The sequence below is a fragment of the Hippocampus guttulatus genome, chromosome 1, assembly GCF_054856545.1.
Source record: "Hippocampus guttulatus isolate MCC_2025c chromosome 1, RoL_Hgut_1.0, whole genome shotgun sequence".
Classification (NCBI taxonomy): Eukaryota; Metazoa; Chordata; class Actinopteri; order Syngnathiformes; family Syngnathidae; genus Hippocampus; species Hippocampus guttulatus.
Window position 1 is genome coordinate 5,037,359 of NC_141261.1, and position 19,453 is coordinate 5,056,811.

At 41.1% G+C, this 19,453-nt stretch overlaps 2 protein-coding genes across 3 annotated transcripts; both read right to left on the bottom strand.

Annotated features, from left to right (window-relative positions):
• Window positions 1-204: 204 nt before the first annotated feature.
• Window positions 205-12,526, bottom strand: sdcbp2 (syndecan binding protein (syntenin) 2). The gene is made up of 9 exons (XM_086105427.1): window positions 12,365-12,526; window positions 7,411-7,466; window positions 5,660-5,765; window positions 3,405-3,505; window positions 2,559-2,723; window positions 2,065-2,240; window positions 1,494-1,665; window positions 724-815; window positions 205-378 (listed from the first exon to the last, which is right to left on the bottom strand). The coding sequence occupies exons 2-9, from the start codon at window positions 7,459-7,461 to the stop codon at window positions 324-326; spliced, it is 918 nt and encodes a 305-aa protein (XP_085961553.1). The 5' UTR covers window positions 7,462-7,466; window positions 12,365-12,526; the 3' UTR covers window positions 205-323.
• A 545-nt stretch (window positions 12,527-13,071) lies between these two features.
• On the bottom strand, window positions 13,072-18,858 carry fkbp1ab (FKBP prolyl isomerase 1Ab). 2 transcript variants are annotated; one of them, XM_086105447.1, is made up of 5 exons: window positions 18,717-18,858; window positions 18,555-18,602; window positions 15,634-15,746; window positions 14,075-14,241; window positions 13,965-13,982 (listed from the first exon to the last, which is right to left on the bottom strand). In XM_086105447.1, exons 1-4 carry the CDS (start codon window positions 18,751-18,753, stop codon window positions 14,113-14,115), a joined length of 327 nt encoding a protein of 108 aa, XP_085961573.1. In that variant the 5' UTR covers window positions 18,754-18,858; the 3' UTR covers window positions 13,965-13,982; window positions 14,075-14,112. The 2 variants fall into 2 exon arrangements, with proteins under 2 accessions (XP_085961564.1, XP_085961573.1); XM_086105438.1 differs by having other exon boundaries at window positions 13,072-14,241.
• Window positions 18,859-19,453: the final 595 nt, after the last annotated feature.

The following is a 19,453-nucleotide window of genomic DNA, read 5'->3' on the forward strand; positions in this document are numbered from 1 at the left end:
CGATCGTCTCCATCGCGCGGAGGAAGCTCTGGACTTGCAAATTTGAAATTAAAAAAAACCTCTCGGACCTAACAAAAATAACACGCGTCGCCATTTGGACTACAAGGAGAACGTTAAAAAAATTACAAAAAAAAAAAAAGAACTACGTGTTTCAGCGGAGGAAGAGATTTGTAAACATAAAATTACTGAATGATATAACAAAGGCATTGTTGATAGTTTATGTTGATAAATGAAGGCGTTGATGATACAGGAGGCAGAAAGTGACAGACGAAGGAGAGGAGAAAAGTGAAGAGACAGAGATCTTGGTGTCCCGTTCCTGACCGTCACACCTCTGGGATGGAGTGATCCATGGCCGACTTCAGCAGGCTGGTGGACATCCTGGTGGACAAAAAGAACAACAAGGCTCATGAGTTGGGAAGTATGGGAAACTGTGAAAACCTTCTAATGGAACTTTCGGACAAAGTTGCCTTGAGTGTGCTTTACATTGAATTTTTTGATTACACAGCATCTTTTTGGCATGATTAAAAATGGGGTTTCTCAGAAACTCATTTGAAAAATGGCGAGAACAATCAAAGTTAAAAATGTATGCCTGCAGCATAAAATATGCATGACTACATGAAAAAAAACAACAACAACAAAAAACACTCGAGCGGTGGATCAGAGATTTGAGCTTTTTGGGCCTTGAGAGTAATCATGCAGCAGCATTCTGAATTGCCTTCTTACCTCTTAATCATGTGTTCGTAGATGAACTTGGGCATGATGGTGATGGTCATGGCGGTTGGGGATGTGTTCAGAATATCCTTAATCTGGGAATCCTGGAAATACCACACATACGGTAGGTTCCGCAATTAAAAATATGCATCCGCCATTTGTCCCGATTTTTAGCACTTGATCTGTTCTGGGTCACTGGTGAACTGGGGGCTATCCGGGCTGACTTCGGGTGAACTAGTAACTAATTAACAATCAATCAGATGACATGTGGACAAACATTGAGTCATAGTGAACGACCAGAATTGTGTGGCCTGTCATGGCAGCAACCCCTGAACCCCTTGGTGGACAATTAAAGAATGTTGTCAAGCTGAAGGAGTCCGATTAGGCCTTTTTTGGCCTCTGGGAGTGTGAAGGCAACTGATGGGTAACGGCTGGCTGAGTAAAACGCAGCCTTGGCATTCACCGAGGCAAAAACTCGAGCATGGGAAGAGTTCGGTGTGGCTGTGTTAAATGACTTCCGGATGGCTTCAATGAAATCTTGGTCCACCATCCAGCATCTCAGAAGGGGAATACAGTGCGTCATTAACACTGCGTACAGTTGGTAGTTTTACACCATCCAAGGGATTTAAACAATAGTACACAGGCACGTATACCACATTATCCAAACCATATGGTAAAGTAGCTGAATGTAAAGCATCACAGGGTATGTTCCATGTTATTAGTGGTGAACGCTTTCAGACAAATAAAATGGAGGGCCCGGTGAATGGAATTGTGCGACCCACCTTGAGTCCAATCACGTTCTGTCCATTGATCTCACAGATGTAATGGTCAGTCAGCAGGCCATTGCGGGCTGCAGAGCCATCCTTGACCAACGATGTGATTTTACCAGATTTGTAGATGAAGCCCACGTGGCCCGAGCTGTCTTTGTGCATGGTGACAGTGCGTTGAAATGGCCTAGTGAGACAGACATGAGTTTTTAACCAGCCAGCAGAGGGAGCCAAAGTACATTTAAGATAAGATATGAAACCCTTTATTAGTCTCACAGAGGAGAAATTCCCAATTTACAGCAGCAAAGTTATGAAAATAGAGGAGCTGCTGTAAAGAAAAATAGAAATAAGACTCAGACTTTAACGGTTCCCGAAAACTTGCAAGAAATCTTTTTTTTTTTAAATTTCTCAGCACTGCACTACGTGATGTCATTTTTTTTGGTGCACAGTTACTCATATTACAAAAGCGTTGTGTTCAAATTTGAAGTCATATCTGTTTTTGTAATGTCAACAAGTACGGTACATAAAAATCCACATTGGGCATTGCTCTACTACAGCGCGAATGTAGCCAAAGAGATGATCTCACCTGTCACGGACAATAAGCTCAATGCGGGTCTCTGCTGCAGCTTTCAGGACCTTGTGGGCCTTATCAACACTCCACCCTGCACAGTTCTGGCCATTAATCTGAAGAACCTGGTCCCCAAAGCGCAGCCCAGCCAAAGCGGCCGGGGAGTTGGCCTGCACCAGCTGGATAAACACTCCCTAAAATGCAGAGACAGCAGTGCAAATACAAATAAGCCCAAGGAAACGAGAGAATGGATGCAGAGACGGCTGAGACCACAAGGGAGAGAAGAACAGGCATCTTGCGCGAACTACTATTTGGAATGCAAATAAATGTTCCTGAAATTGTGGCTTCATACAAATTAAGGACTCCTGCCTTTCTCTAAAAAAAGATTGGTCAATGGTTGCAATTGAGGAAATAAACAACCCTGACCACAAAGTAGAAATAACACAAATGTGTGTAACCCAAAGCAACATGATTTCCAATGGCCATCAAAACGTTGATCAATGCTGACTCACGTTGTCAATTGCCCTGAGGCGGAGTCCGACCTTACTGTCCTGGTCCTTGCAGAGAATAATTTCCCGGAGCCCCTGGCGAACCTCAGCTCTCCTGATGCCGACATCCGTCCCCGTCACTGGACACACCATCCCCCCGACACCTGAGTAGGAGGGCACCGCCACTTGCTGGAGGGGGTGGGGGGGGAAGAGATTGAAATCAAGGAGGTGGCAGGTGAGGAAGGATTAGAGTTGGGGGTTTTTTCTAGTTTTTTTTTTTCCCAACACTAAACTTCCACATACAGGGCTGGGAGATTATAAAAGAAAAATCATAATTTGAATGACACTGAAGCCACAATTATTCATCAATTCCAAAACCTATTCGACTACCTAAGTCAATAATATGTCAGCCTTGTACTTTGCTGGGAAACACTTGACGCATGCGCATTGTTTGACTTCCAGAAAGAAAAGAACTTAGCATCATATATCGGTTTAAAATGTAACATATTGTGCAAGTAACGTCACTCAGCCGGACATCGTAAATGCAGTCAATGTTCTCTTTGAGTGAGTCGTTCTATAAATACTACTTTGTTGTTTTAACTGTCATGTACTCACACATGCCCCAGAGGAATACTTAACACCCATGAGCTTGTCTGCCAGTTTCATGGACAACTGTGTTAAGCGCTCATGTTGCAACTTCCACGCTGTGGTTTTCAAAATGTCAAATACACAAACATTCGACCTGTTTTGTTTCAGGCTGCATGAAGAATGTTGACATGAAAACGACCTGCCATAAGGGCAAACTCCTTGTTGAGTAAAGAATGGACTTAATTGGAGTTTGGAGAGCGACAAAACATGCCTCACGCTTACATTGTTGGCTGCGGGCAACAAGGCCAAGTTCCTCTGCACCTCATCGCTGTTGAGGATCAGGCCCATGTACTCTCCCAGCTCCTCCAGGTTTGGGTACAAGCCTGTAAAGGGGCAGAACAAATATATGCAAGTATGGTTAAATGTTTGAAAAGGACACCATTCCAACTGCGTCTCACTAAAAATCACAAAGGTCGTTTTGTCAGACATCAATGTGAAAGCTTTGATTTTCATGATTGGGGCACATTAGCACCTCGATTCCTAATTGCTATATTTTATCCTTCAACTACACCGGCCTTAATCAAAAAGCATTGCAAATTCATTCCAAATTCCTAATAGATTTCCATGAAAACTGCCACAAAATTACTTTATGGACTACAATGTTCGAGAACTTTTGTCCCACTTTGCAGCCATTCTCAACTGTGTCAAACGGAGCCCCCCAATCACTTTGGACCTTCACAGTCAGGGTTTGCATGAAGTAAATCGTTCATGGCATGCTATTTCATTTGGTCAGTGGGTGGATCAGGTTCATTGCAGCACTTACAAGGAGGGACAAGTTAGATGCAGGTCAATTGTGTTTGTGTCACTTGAAGCACAGTAACAGGAAAGGTAATGGCCAAATCGAAGAATGGAACTTTTTTGATTCACGGCATACCTAAGCAAAGTAGGGCCTGCGGGCCACATCCGGACCATCGACAGTTTCTGACCAGCCTCCGCAGCTTTTATGCAGTCAAAAGCAAACGTCAAATATGCGCTGTTTTTATTTTTTTATGTGCACGCGTGTCAGCAAACACAAGCAGCGACTTGGCTTCGGTGTTGCCAACTTAGGGATATTGTCGCCATATTTAATGGATTTTTTTGCCACCACACTAGCAACTATTTTCAGCGCCAAAGCCAATTGTGGTACTAACGTTAGCAACATTGTTATTTCCTGCTCTATCAAAGGAAGCGCGGAACTTGCCGTGGGATTGTTCTGAGAGTCCTAAGAGCAGCTAAAAGCGGTTTGTGAGACTCAGAATTCAAGTTACTGTGAGGACACTGTAAAAACATGTCGACTGTAGACATAATTTTGGTGAAAGTGGATTAAATCATGATTTCATGTTAATATGTGTAGATATGTAAATTTAATTAATGTGACAATTTTTTTATGCGCAATTGTGACAGCACGTACCATATACGTCTCTTGTGTTGCACATGCTCGACTGCAGTTGTCAGTTAGGCCAGCTACCACAACCGTTTTTCAATACGGTGCATTATAGACTAACTTCAAAACGAACACCTAACAAGTAATACTGGCACATAAATCAATGCCTTGTTAGGCTCATTTTGAAGTTGGCCCTCGCAGCAAATATTGCGGCTGGCTCAACTTCCTGTTTTCCGACTGGGGGCTGGCTTGACCACAGTCCCGTTGGCGGCTGAGCCAATGCGCACTGACGCAATCAAATCTGGCATGGATATGAATATTCACAGCGCATGCGCACCTGCGCACCACTGGTCATCATCCAGGTTGTTGTGCTCTTGCATAAAAGTGGAGTTGCTACTTTCCTGTCATTCTCTTCTATAATTTTGAATATATCCTTGTTCTGATACACAAGCCATGCTAGTTGATGAGAATACATCGACTGTACTCTTCGATATTAGCATGTCTGACCATGATTGATGTCAGTCTGAATGTGTCGCTTTCGCTTCCTGTTTGAATTCCTCTTCCACATGGGGAAAACCAGCCGCGCCTGAACAACCTCCAACTCCCTCTTACACCCTCAGCAAGCCCCTTCATCTATCCCTTCTTTTGAATCCTCCACTCCACTTCCCTCTCTTTATTCAATCGTGCGCCATTCCAGCAAGGCAAAACAGTGGGCCCATCTCCATGGGGACGCGCAGCTAGCGGAGGTGAAAAACAAAAGACCCAATGCCCACAGGACTCAAGGGAATGAGTGGAACAAATGAAAAAGCAAATCACAGAACTTACTTCATGATCGTATATCATCACTGAACACATTCAGAGAACTGCTGAACTTTGTATGAACCGTCAATAATGATTTCATTTTTTTATGTACTCAATTTAAAAAAATTATAATAAAATGGCAACCATGGTTAATAAAATAAAATAAAAGAAGATTGTAGCCCAGCAGTTAATATTTCAAGCTCAGAGTTTTTGTGCAGGGAATTTTGTGATTGACTCTAATCGCACGAGTTCACATGATTTAAATTTGGAGGTTGCGCCGTATCCTCAAGTTGAAAGAAAAGATCAAACTTACAGGATGAAGGCATCCCAGCAGTGGCAGGCTGTTGCTGGTCACCTCCCTCGGTGATGGCTGGCATGGCAGCAGTGTTGGTGGTGGTGTGGGCGAATTGGGCCTGGGCCTGAATGGTAATCAGAGAGAGCAGTCAGGTCATGGAATAATGCTAAACTTTCATTTGATATTCTAGGTGTTCAATGACAACAGTTTGTGGAGGGCACAAACACAGTCAGGAAGATGAATCAGCCAGCCATCACAACGCGACACGCTGCCGGGGACAGCATCAAAATAAAAGCGTACCGAGGCATTGATGTCCATATATCATTTGGTAATGTAAGATTTATTTTGAAGTTGGCCTTCTTACCGCGTTGGCGACGTGTTACTGTTCGATTTTGCATTTTAGTTGTGTTCTACCAAAAAATATATATTTGAGAGTGTGAGTTTGTGAATGACAATTCATAAACTGGCGAGGACTTAATTTGTAAAAGTTATGTGTGCTTGGTTTATTAAAACAGAGTCTGGATCCAGTCATGACGTCCTTGCCTTTTCGGAAACAAAGGGACCTGCCGACAATTTGTTGTAGTGTGTTTGATTGACACATACCGTATTGGCCCAAATATAAGACGGCCCTGATTATAAGACGACCCCCTCTTTTTCAAGACTCAAGTTTGAAAAAAAGACTTTTTGAACACCAAATTAATTTTTATACAGAAAATAATTACAGGACATCTGAGACAAATGATTCTAACAATATATTTGAGAGAAAAAGCATGTTATTTTGCCTCATTCAAATCTTAATATCTGAAGATTTAAATATGTAAACTAAAGTGCAATCACATTCGTAACTGAATGGCTTCTGGTTTTGAAATGTAAATTACATCATAACTTCTCAGCTGCCGGTTATAACGTGGCCGATCTTTGACCAACTTTTCTCCAGATTGTCGCTACGTTTCTCTCCATTTTCTGTTATCTCTTCTATAATTTTCTTCTCTTTTCCTTGTTACCACAGTTTTTTATTTTTCTTCTTCGTGCTACCGCTATTTTTATTTTTATTCTTCGTGGCAGGGGTTCACTTTGGCCTGGGAAGTCAAGTTCAGCATTCGCTTCAATGATATCTGGCGCCATCTCGCGTCCTGAATGGGTATAATGTCTAGACCCCGAATATAAGACGACCCCCACTTTTTCAGTCTTATTTCAATGCAAAAAACACCGTCTCATATTCGGTCCAATACTGTAATTCACAAGCAACAAACACATTATACACATGGAACACAAATAAAACTGGTTTTCACTGGCCGTTTGGCTTCAGTGTTGCGACAGGAGGTCTCCTCCCGTTGACACTGTGTAGCTTAAGAGTTCACAGAGGTTGCATTACGTTCAAAAGCCCAAATCATCACATGATTGTCATCAGACAGTGAGGCGACGGACTCTGCAATTATGGGTCAGTTAACATCAATGTGCAGAGATATGGAGAGCGAGAGCACAGATGTGTCAGACAGGAGGAACACTGTGAGGACGTCTAAAAAAAAACAACAACAACACAAAACAAGTCATACATTATTAAAAAGGCTTGAGTGCGTTTCATTGGCTTCAAACTCACGTCTCCGCCAGAAGATTCGTGTTAGCATTGGGAGCACCGAGCATGACATTGACCCATTTGCTGGAACCACGGCTCAATCACATTTGAGATTTAAAAAAAAAAAATTGCTGTGTAACCATTTGGGCCAATTTATACTCAGGTCCCAGAGATTGTAAGATGCGCAGCTTACCTTCATCACCTTGTCGACCTTTAGGTCCTCGAGGGATGGATACAGAGACATCCTGCCTGGGAAAACACAAGATGGGCGACACACATGTTATGGGACAACAAAGGAGCAAGCAAGCAAGCCAAATGTGAATGTTTCAAGGCTCTTTGATGGTGAAAAGATAAGGGTAGGAATAAAGTAATGATATTGTGCCACTGCAACGCTATCTCTCAGAGTACAGCAATAAACACAAATATCAAACAGATGGCAACAGTTACTGTCTTATGTCTAAATATGTACAGTTGCAAACTAAATGGCAGGTAAGATTAGTAAATATCAGGATGCTCCTCCATGCCATTGTTTTCTTCTTCTTTTTTTTTTTTTTTTAATACGAAACGTATTTCAACAACCAATCGAAACATGTTTTTAATGATTGGCTGCAAAAGGCCATACTGGATAATGAGTGTAATGTTTTGAGCAAATGTGGGTGATTATTCCATTTTTAAATGTTTACCGGCTTCACTTAATGACTCTCCACATTTACTTATACTTAGAAACCAATGACATGAGCATTGCATTGGAAAAAAAAACATCATTCAACTGTATTGCATTATGGTTATATTACCCAAGTCAAAGTGCAGCATTACATAAATAGGTTGGTGATCTGTTGCTATAAATATGACGTTAGTCCAAGATACAGGAGCTCGTGTATCTTGAGGCAATTATTCCAGACAACACAATTTAGCATGAGCAAAGTGTCAGTGTACGAACATCGATGTGCTGCGCGTACACGTCAGAATGAATCGCGTCAGCTGTTATGTTATTTCAATCGGCTCCAACACTTGAACTTCACTTTAATGTTGAGTGTCTGCGCTTTGGTTACACGTTGTATCGAAAGGACAAAATAACACTCTCATTCTGTCAAAATGTCAGCATATGGACAGTGGTGGTTCTGTATCAATTTCACTGAGGGGGCCGGGCTGGGGCCAGGGGTTTTGATGGGGGGGGCACATTCAACCCAGGGCTAAAAAGACAGATTCGAAATCTTATTTTACTTTTTATTTCTTCAGACTTTGAAATTGTAGTCATAACATTACAGTGATGAGAAAAAAACAGTATTAGGAGGGCTAAAATGTCTGCAAGCGTAACAATACGCCGTGTCCATCTGTTGAGAATATTCAAACCAGGGGATGATATGGTACCAGCCTGCCGGGGACAAAAATTGCAAATACACTGAAGCTAGATGTTTTACATGCATATAATTATCCAAATTTTAAAAGGCAATGTCTTATATATTGATCCTGTTAAATAAAAATTTAAATAAAAAGGGAGACTAAAAAAGTTACACACACACACACACACACACACACACACACGCACGCATACACACGCGCACACACACAAACACGCGCACGCACACACACGCAAATAGCACTTGTGTCGTGATAATTTCCTTCTCTGCGGACTGCTTCTCATTTTCCCGCTCATTTTTAAGTGGCGCAGCGCACTAAAGGGTCCGACTAGAATGTTAAATCACGCACTTTGGTTCCACCTTTGGCGTCGGCGACTCGGCACGACTGCTTAATCTACGTTCGGAGGGGGGGCCACAGGGGGGGCCAGAATCGGTGCTACAGGGGCACTGGCCCCCATTGCCCCCCCCCCCAGAACCGCCACTGCATATGGAGAATAAAATACGGGCGGGACAAGCACGCAAAAAAAAAAAAAAAAGCACTGACATGAAAAGAGGAAATGAAAGTAAACAGTCAATTGGCTGAACATTACATGCAGTACAACAGGGCAGGCAGAGGCACGCCGTGCAGTCGCAAGCAAGAAAAAACAAAACAGATGTTCAGTGTCAGGGAAAGAATGGTGGAATAGATGACACTCTGAACCATATGTTTTAAAAATGTATTATCTTTTTTTTCCCACTCAAAGGGTTCCACAATCACTGCCACAAAAACGAGCAGGAATATTTGCATGTTAAACGCGGATGTTAATTTATGTAACAAAGCAGCAATGTTTACTCCCAACGAGAAGAAAAATAAATACATGAAAAGCCTGATCGGTGTTTTTCTCCAACTGGTAATCTGAAAATAATTCTTTCAAGTCCATTAAAGTACTTTTAAAACCTGTGAAGGCCATTAGAGGTGTTGGTGAGTCGGACTCAACTAACTGGACTGAAAAACAACAATGACATCAGCAAAGGCCGACACGCATGCAGACTCACACGACGGCAACTATTTCAGGCGGAGTAAATCAGCTCAATGCAACAATGACAGAAATACAGGAGTTCGGAATATTTTACGGTCTCGACACCTGGACAGGATCATCACTATTTCCCAAATTAATTTGCAAACTACAACAAATAAAAAAAGGCAGAACAGCTTCTGGGAATATATTTTTTGGATGAGATCTTTGCTTGGGCTTTTGATTCTTCCCCTCCAGTCTGTTTCTGACAAAAGGCAGCAAAAAAACAAACAAACAAAAAAAGGAAGCATGACTAATTCCTCACCGTCAAAACATCACAATCACGAGATGTGACAAAATCATTTCTCCAGAAAAGTGGCAAACCTAATAAATCACCAAAGCATGGAGTCCTTACATGAAGTGCATCATTTCGACCACAATCACAACAGTGTCTGCGAGGTCAGGCACTCATTGCAACCGTTGACTTTTGTCCTCTTACACACTACAGCATTGTCTTGGCCGAGAGAGAGGCCCATTTGAAGACAGCTCACTGTTTACTTTCCATGAGCTGTGTTATGTTTGCCCACTTGAAACCCACCTCCATTATTGGATAAGTGCACCATACGGGAAATGCATAGAGGAAATGCACTTTGCATTTTGGCTGCTTGTCTTTTATGATGACATAATGCATCTATAAACACTCCCTGTACGACCAAACAATAATTTGTAAGCTTCAGGATGACTACCAACCCTTGTGTTTGAAAATGGAAATGAAACAAACAACATAAAGCCACCGTTATCCTGATTATAACCGTTATTAGCAGTATTAACAGCATTTTTTTTGTTGTTGTTGTCATTGGATGGTATCATCTACATTTGTGTCTTTTAGAAGATGGCCGGTCGACTCGGAGGCCATGCGATATTCATCAAAACATACTTTATTTCCACAAATAGTTACAGGCTGCAACGAGTGATGATCAATCCGATAGGGGAGAATACCAGGCTTCAGTTGAGGGATGCCTTTACTGTATTTTGAAGAAAAAAAAAAACAGGTAATGGTAGCTCTTAGGCACGCTGTCCTGTGATTGGTCATCACAGACTTGCAACTTCTGTGCGACAATCATATTGGAATGTGTAACCGCCTCGCATTAAATTTCGATTTGCATTTAGAGGCAACGCTCCAACTACCTTGCATGAGATTAGACGTTTGTGTGCCTTGGTCACAGAAAATGTTGTGTGTGCGTGTGTTTTTACTTTGTTGAATTCCTTGGCAAGGTACACAACATCCTCGTGCTATGATGTCACCCCGAGACCCATTTAAGGTGGGTTATTTATTTAAGTGCATGAATACCCAGCAATTAATTAATTACACTGCATCAATTTCAATAACGACCACAGTGGTATAAAAGTGAACTTTTGTTTTTTTTACATCCGAGGTCGAGTTTGCCAAACTTTCAGCAGTTACGGGGAAACCACTCTTGAGTAATTTCTTGTTTCTTCTCTTTTTTTTTCAGGTAATTATTAATAATCACAGACAAAAACTTATTAAAATATACTGAGAGGACTTTTAAAAATTTTACACATGGCTGCATACGTCCCACTATTCTCAGGGATTACAATGCACTGCGAAGGTTGCTGCTGTTACTTTAATGGCAGATAGCCAACTTGCAAAATTGTAATTTGTTTTCTTAGAGAGGCTTTGTGTTCCTTTAACCATTGCTGGCAGAGTTTGTGCAAGTGTTAATGCAGAGGTCGGGAACCTGCAGTCCATGGGCCATACACAGCACGGTAGTCCTTTTGATCCAGGAACTAAAATGCCCACAACATTTTTAACTCATCGTTGCACGATATTTGTTCTTAAATTGAGTCTGTATGGCGCTCTGAAAACTTCATAAAATCTGAAACGGGCCCTGGTAGAAACAGCAATAAAAGCAAACATGGCTCTCAACCTGCTTCATCTCGGAGACAATCTTTTTGGCCGCTACAGAAGTAAAACAGATTGGGTTGGGGGGGTTGAAACAACATTAAAACTGGCATTACTGTTCCACTATAAGAAAAAGGGTAAAAGAGGATTAACGTCGGTAAACCCAAACATAATGTGGGTTGTTACAAAACGGAGGCCTTCTGAGAGCTTTCCTGGGAAAACGGATGGGGGTGAGGGGCTGGAAATGGGCACGGAAGTTGTGACTGTAATTCTCAAAAACAACCCAACCCTGTTCAGACTGTCTCCTCACAGGGTCAGTGACGCTTATTTCACACTTTAACCGACATACGCTTTATGTCAAGGACTTTGCAAACAAGAGGGGCCAGTATTCCTGTGAGACATGATGCGAAAGTCAAATAGGAAGTCTTTCGATTAAGATGAAATACTGCATACATGGCAACAATCTCGTTACACCGACCAAATGACAATATACAATAAGGTTTATTAAGCATACATGGCAACAATCGCTTTGCGACAACCAAATGACAATATACAATAAGGTTTATAAAGCCGTGGGTTGATGCGGAAGAAACGCTGTCCGGGTCATATGATAACAAGTTTCATCTTTTTGCTGCAAATTACCGACGGACGATTTTTGCACATTCGTTCGACGAAACACTTCGCAATTATGTTGTTATTTAGTAGGGGGTAACAGCGTGTACGTTTAGCTAAAAAAAATCGCATGCCTTTCTTTGTCCCTAAATAATGACGCACAAACACAGTAGCTAGCATTTACCGTTAGCCAAGAGAAGCCAGGCTGGATGTGAGGGAGCGCTTCTCATCAACTCCGTAAAACCACAGACTCACCTGTATTGTATCGACGAGGTTGGAAGTCGGCTTGTTGTATAAAAATATAAAGAGTTTCAGGCAGAGGCGTCGGCCAGACTGGAATTACAGTACGTCACTGCTCAGGGTCTCACGACGCTTCTTCGACGACTTGAAGGGGGATTCTGGAAAGTGACGTAAGTTCAAAACCCCGCCCACAGTGTGTGTGTGTCACATGACTTTTATGCATTTCGTTACCCTTTAATAGTATTATTTAAAAATAAATAAATAATAATAAGGACGACGATGATTGTTATTTTTAATGTTTTGGGAGTAAAAATTAAAACAAAAAGAACCCACCAAAGATTTCAGTTGCCTCGAATCCACCTTTGTCAGCAAATACGAAAGAGCAATGGAAAAACCTCTCACCACACCAAAACCTCTCACACTCACCAAATAACCTCCCATAGGCAGAAAGTAACCCACACTCACACAAAAACAAATCTCACATTCACACAAAACTCTCACACATACTCACACCATAAAAATGATAACACTCACTGAAAACCTTTCACACACACCAACAAAAACTCACATTCACCAAAAAAAGCCTCATACTCACCAAAAATCTCTCACAAGCACAAAAAAGCCCAACGCTCACCCCAAAAGTCTCAAACTAAAAAAAAATAAAAATCATATTAAAACGCGAATGATTACTTGTTTGAGGAAAGATAGGGGAAAAACATAAGTTGGTGAGTACTTTCATTTTTATTTCTTTGTCGATCCTACATAGTACATTTACATACAACATATCAGCGTAAAACCACATAGTACAGAGGAGGACTGCTGCTTCACCAGTTGCAGCAACCACAACCAATGCCTTCTTCACTTATACTCCTTTCTTTTTTAAAACATTTATTGTTGGATACATAATCACCAGGATCTCACCATTTTCTGATCCACAAAAAAAAACAACCTATCACCTGAAAAAAACTTACCGGTACACAATTTTAGGCATTTGCAAAAACATAGTAGGGGGAAGGTCACATTTCAAGCATTTCCCCCCTAAAAATCTAGTGAATGCCACCAAATTGTATTCTAACTCTGTTTTGTTTTGTGCTCTAAACGGGGGTTGAAAGATGTGTTGAGATTATTTAGAAAAAGAAGACAAAGACAAAAAAAATGAAAGGCTTTGTGTGCAAATTCGGCAAGGGTGAGTGTTGGAGGTCAACGTACAGGCACTAAACAGAAAAAGCACATTTACAAATAACAATTGGCTCTACTTTGCACCCCTAACTAACATTCAATTCAGTTAGTACTGTACTGATAAGAAATAAAGAAAACTGTAGTGATGAAATATATATCATTCTAAAGATAGCACTGTTGAAGCAATCACTGCTAATTGTTCCTTTGTAAGCGATTAGCATACTCATGCAGAGTCAGCACCTGACAAATTGTTGTAGGTTTGATGAAACTGTAACCAACCATACTCTAATTCTGCTTCCTCCACTTGTACTGCACATGAGGAAAAAACAAAGTGGATTTCATGCAAATATGTAATGTAATTATGTAATTGTGATTTTCTGACTGCATTAGCACAGGTTAGTGATGGACTACCTTGACTATAGGTACCGTACAAACTTGGGTTATGTTGCTGATACTGAAATGGTCATGAACATAGGATCCCATGTATATTCCTGGCAGAAAACATGTCTCTAAAGAGTGTCCAAAAGTATCCCATAGTGTACTTACATAAAAATCAACACAAAAAAAAAAGTTGTGCCTTCATCTCATTCTAGACCAAGGAGCTCGACATCAAAGATAAGGGTGGCGTTGGGAGGGATGAGGCCCGGGTGGCCTTTGGTTCCGTAAGCATAGTCAGGTGAGCATGTCAGCTTGGCTCGCTGGCCCACACTCATCTGGAAGCGAGGAGGGGAAGGCAGACATTTAAAAAAAAATAAAAAAGACAATAGGACAAAAACTGGGGACTTATCAAATTAGATTCTTCCATGCTACACTCAGCTGCTGTCAAAAAGCAGTGCAGTCAGATGAATAATGATAGATAAGGTAAATGTGTCAGAACATTGTTGAATATGAGCAAATGGACCAATTAATGATGTTGTGGCCAAGACTACGATGATTTGCAAATCCTTTTCAAATTATATTCAACCGAATACACTACAGAGACAAGACATTTGTTTGCAAATATGTTGCTGCTACTGAAATGGTCATTTTGAATTTGGCGACGTCAACATGTTCCCAAAAAGCTGGGACAGAGGCAACAAAATACTGGAAAAGTTGAGGATTATAAACACCTATGTGGAACATTCCACACATGAACAGATTTATTGAAAGCGGGTGAGTGTCATGATTGGGTCGAAACCGAGCATCCCCAGAAGGCTAAGATGCTCACAAGCAAGGATGTGACAAGGTTCATCACTCTGTGCACAACTGCGTGATAAAATAATCCAGCAGTTTTAAGAAGAACATTGCTCAGTGTACAGTGTGTGCGGTGCTCTGATGAGTCCACATTTCAAATTGTTTTTGGAAAGCCAGCATATGTGGTGGTATGGGGATGTGTTAGCTAGCGCCCAGGGCAAGGTTAACTGGTACATCTATGAAGGGACCATTGATGCAGAAAGGTACATATAGATTTTGGAGCAATATATGCTGCCACCTGAGCAATTACCTGTTCAGGAAGACAATGCTAAGCCACATTCTGCATGTGTTACAACTGTGTGGCTTTGTAATTAAAAGAGTGAAAAAACGACTACTACTACTCCTACGCATCTGTTTGGTTGAATGATTTCTATTTCCCTTGCAGCGCTCTGTAGCATACGGTTAAGTGCTGAATGACATACAAGTTTCATATAGACATCCATCCATCCATCCATTTTCCGAACCGCTTGATCCTCACTAGGGTCGCGGGGGGTGCTGGAGCCTATCCCAGCCGTCTTCGGGCAGTAGGCGGGGACACCCTGAATCAGTTGCCAGCCAATCGCAGGGCACACAGAGACGAACAACCATTCACGCCCACACTCACACCTAGGGACAATTTAGAGCGTCCAATCAGCCTGCCATGCATGTTTTTTGGAATGTGGGAGGAAACCGGAGCACCCGGAGAAAACCCACGCAGGCCCGGGGAGAACATGCAAACTCCACACAGGGAGGCCGGAGCTGGAATTGAACCCGGTACCTCTGCACTGTGAAGCCGACGTGCTAACCACTGGACTACCGGGCCGCCCTCATATAGACACGCATTGTTATATTCCTCTTGGTAAAAAGAGTTGGTTGATTCACACACATCTCACCTGCACCACCCCCTCGTCCCAGCCTCGGATGACCTCCTGCATGCCCATTTTGAACCTTAAGGGCTTGGACCTGTCACGGGATGAGTCAAATTTGCGTCCGTCTGGAAATAGGCCTGCAAATACAGTCAGTTATACAACACGCAGCATCGCGGTGCAGAGCAGCTGCCTAAACATATGTATTAGACATCAGTATGAATTCTTAGTTGAATTACATCTCTGATTCATCGATACAATTTTCCAAAAATTGCTCAATTTTAATGTATTTATTTATTATTTTATGCATTAAATAAGTATCAAACTAAATTGTAAATAATCAAATACAGGGAAGGAATGGATGGAATTTGAATGCGCGAGAGTCTGGACCACCATTCTCCCTCCTTGTCACTGGAGTCTATGCAGGAGATCGGCGTGCACAAAATGCCTAAAAAACCCCCCAAAAGATCACCGCTTGCGAATTATGTAAAATTGTCCGCTGTGAGTGGGCACTTGGAGATTGCCTTGTACCTGTGATGGTGCCACCACCCCCAACTCCATCACCACCCATAGTTGTGCCGCATGGTCATAATAGCTTTAAGGTGGTAATGATTATAATTCATTCAATGAATTGATTTCTGCAGTGAATATGACAGTGCGGGATCTGTCATATTCATGAATGAAATACAATGACATGCACCACACATGTCCACAAAGCTCAGAATCTGTCGGCCTGTGCCTTGACCATATCCGCCACAACTGCCTTACACTATCTGTGCCACAACTTAGACCTCATTTTAGGTACCGGTAGTCTAAACTCTAGTCTACTTTTGATCTCCAAATGGTCATGTACACTGGGGGCGTGCAATACAATATGCCATAACACCTACTGAGGTGTAGCGTGGTCTACCAGATTCACAACCAGGCTAAATTTGTTTATTTCTATACTTTTTGTTCTTCGACTTCTCCCTTTCATAATTTTGCTGCTGTAAATTGGGAATTTCTCCTTCGTGAGACAATGAAAGGGTTTCTTATGTTATAAACTAGATTTTCCCCGGCCCACAAATGAAGTGCATTCTTCTTTCTGTTGCCAAATAGTCAGGCTCTATCTGCTGTAATGTCCAGTGAGGTGTAACACGGTCTGACAAATTACCAAAGGCAGTAAACTAGACCGGCATGAAAATGAAGATGCACCCATTTTTACACCGAGCTCATTGGCACCTGTCTATACAATCGAATGAATTTCCTCCTTCTAATGAAGTTCTGTTGAACTTCATTATGGGTGTTCACATTCACGAGAGGCTCATGAAGTAGAATATCCTGTTTCATGCTGAATTTCAAGGTTGCTTTCGTTTTCCTGAAAAAGCCGAGGAACCACACAGGATATGATGACGTTTGTGTTACATAAAAGAAAAAAAAGAATGAAAAAAGGCAAATGCAGAGGCTTTGGAATGATCTTTCTGAAGCCCAAAACGGGGTAAGGCAGCACAAATGGGGCCATGTTACATCATCTTAAAGCAAAGAGGCGTTTGTGTAGTGGGAGGAGGTGAGAACGCTAGCCCAGTTCCTACAAACTGGAACAGTTGCAAAAAAATAGAGTATCTACACAATGAGAACAATTCAACACAACCCACCAGTTTTTAATGATCACATTTGCCAAGAATTTAAATGAATGACGAATAAGGGCATTTGAAGAATGGAAGTGGTCTTTTTATTTATTTATTTATTTATTTTAAGCAAAACCAAAGAATACGCAGCCTTAACACGGGGTGTTCAGAGAAGAAAGTGAAGTGAAGAACAAGACAACACACAAGGATTTATATGAAGTAAGCAGCTCAAGCATCACGATTTGGCTAAATTTGATTTTTAAAACGGACAGTTGGGTCAGGTCATTCGTAGATATGGGTAAAATAAATTGTTAAAACTTGTATGAAAATGTCTAAAATACTTTATTTGAATAAAAGAATAATAAAGAATTCTTTTTTAAAATTTGTATTATTAATAATCAATGTATTTATGAATAAATTAGCAATGATTTAGTGTACATTTTTAAAAGGTTACACGTGTATAAAATCTATAACTGTATTTGCAATTTTTATTATCTGAAATAATAAAAACTAAACAACCAATAATTCAAAGATGTAATGAAAAAATAATAATTTTAATTAAACAATTTTAGGAGAAAAATGTAAACCAATGGAATCAACATCACATGATTAGTTATCGTGTAAACGTTCATTGGACAGAAAAAAAAAAAGAAATGAAATGAAAAAACAGAGCACGCCAAACGTGGCCCAGCAATATATTGGCCATTCTTCCATTGAATGTTCAGTGCACGCATAACACATTAAGCCATGAAATGTTTCACATACATATAACGTTGTTGTCAAAATGGCTGATCGCTGCATGGACCAGCAAGAATCGATAACGTTGCACTGTAATACGTATGCCAAGCCAGTAGTTGGCGATGTCAACTTGTCGAACTAAAGAGTCCGTCCTTTCTGGTCTGATCCAAAACACACTTGTGAAAAACCTACGTTGGCGTATGTATGATTCACGAAATTAAGTCGTACATGTACAAACGTATGTATGAATCACGAAATAAGTCGTACATGTACAAATGTACAAAGGATTGCAATGTAGTAAATAAACAGTGACAGATACGGACTGAGCCACGTCGCGACTAGCGCCTCCCCCAACAAAAAATAAACGTGAGTAATTCATTTCCCTCTAAAATGTTTAGATTTGTCTCTCCTGTTAGATATGTTAACTTCAACAAAGTTACTTGGCACCAAGACAGGACTTTGGCTGTAAAGTGGAGATTTAGTGCCATCTTGTGGCATCTCAGAGTGTTCCAGAGAGCACAAAAACGAGAATAGTAGTAGTTTTTCGCGATTAAAGGAGGATAGGTTTCACAAAATTTAATTGAAATCAATAATAATGCTTACCAACATAATGCACCACGCAGGTCTGCCCCTTTTTAGGGAAGGTTCTTCCTATGGAAACGAATAGTCATGTAATTCATGGCATAGGAATGCTGCAGTTACATCCTTTTGTTAAATAATAAAATGCTTTTTTAAAAGAGGAAAGAAAAAGTGAACTTATTTTACCGTCGCCGGGAATAATGGTTTCTATTTCCACTCCCATGTCCTGGTCGCGTAATCTATCTTGACTAGGCAAGACCGGCCCAACAGTGCATGTACCTCTTCTTGGTGGATGTCGGTAGACTGCACTTGCTGCATTCAAGCAGCCTTTACTAGTCTGGGTGGACAGTAGCTTGTCGCCTTGATGATGCACAACTTTTCCGGTCTCATTCTTCAAAGTAAAATATTTTTTTTTGTGAGTAGGAGTGCCTATCCCGGAGGGGGAAAAAAGAATAAATCATTTTCAAGACAAGTTTGGTCCTTACAAATTTTCCAGGATACTAAAACCCGAACCTCAGTTTTAAACTGTGTATTGAAAATTGATCCCTAGTTTGAACCCCAAATACTAGTATAAAACACTATTTTGAAAATGATAGACAGCCACTCAAGAAAAACTCGGGTCTTTTTGGGAATGAACAAATTTTATGAATCACCTGGTCTATATGTCCATTTTTCGGAGAAAAATGTCAATTTTGGGGGAAACAGAATATTTGGAATTTATTCAGCCTTCACACATTAAATCCTAGAATCGTTTCTGCCAGTGAGGTCAGTGGATTTGGGGGAGATGAGCACCTAGCAACAACTTGTATTCCTCCTTTGTGAACCACGCCAAAATTGTTATGTTCATCCAGTTGATTATTAACCAACTCTGTAACATTTGGTTTGATATTGATGAAAGCTATTGGGGTTACATTTTATTATGA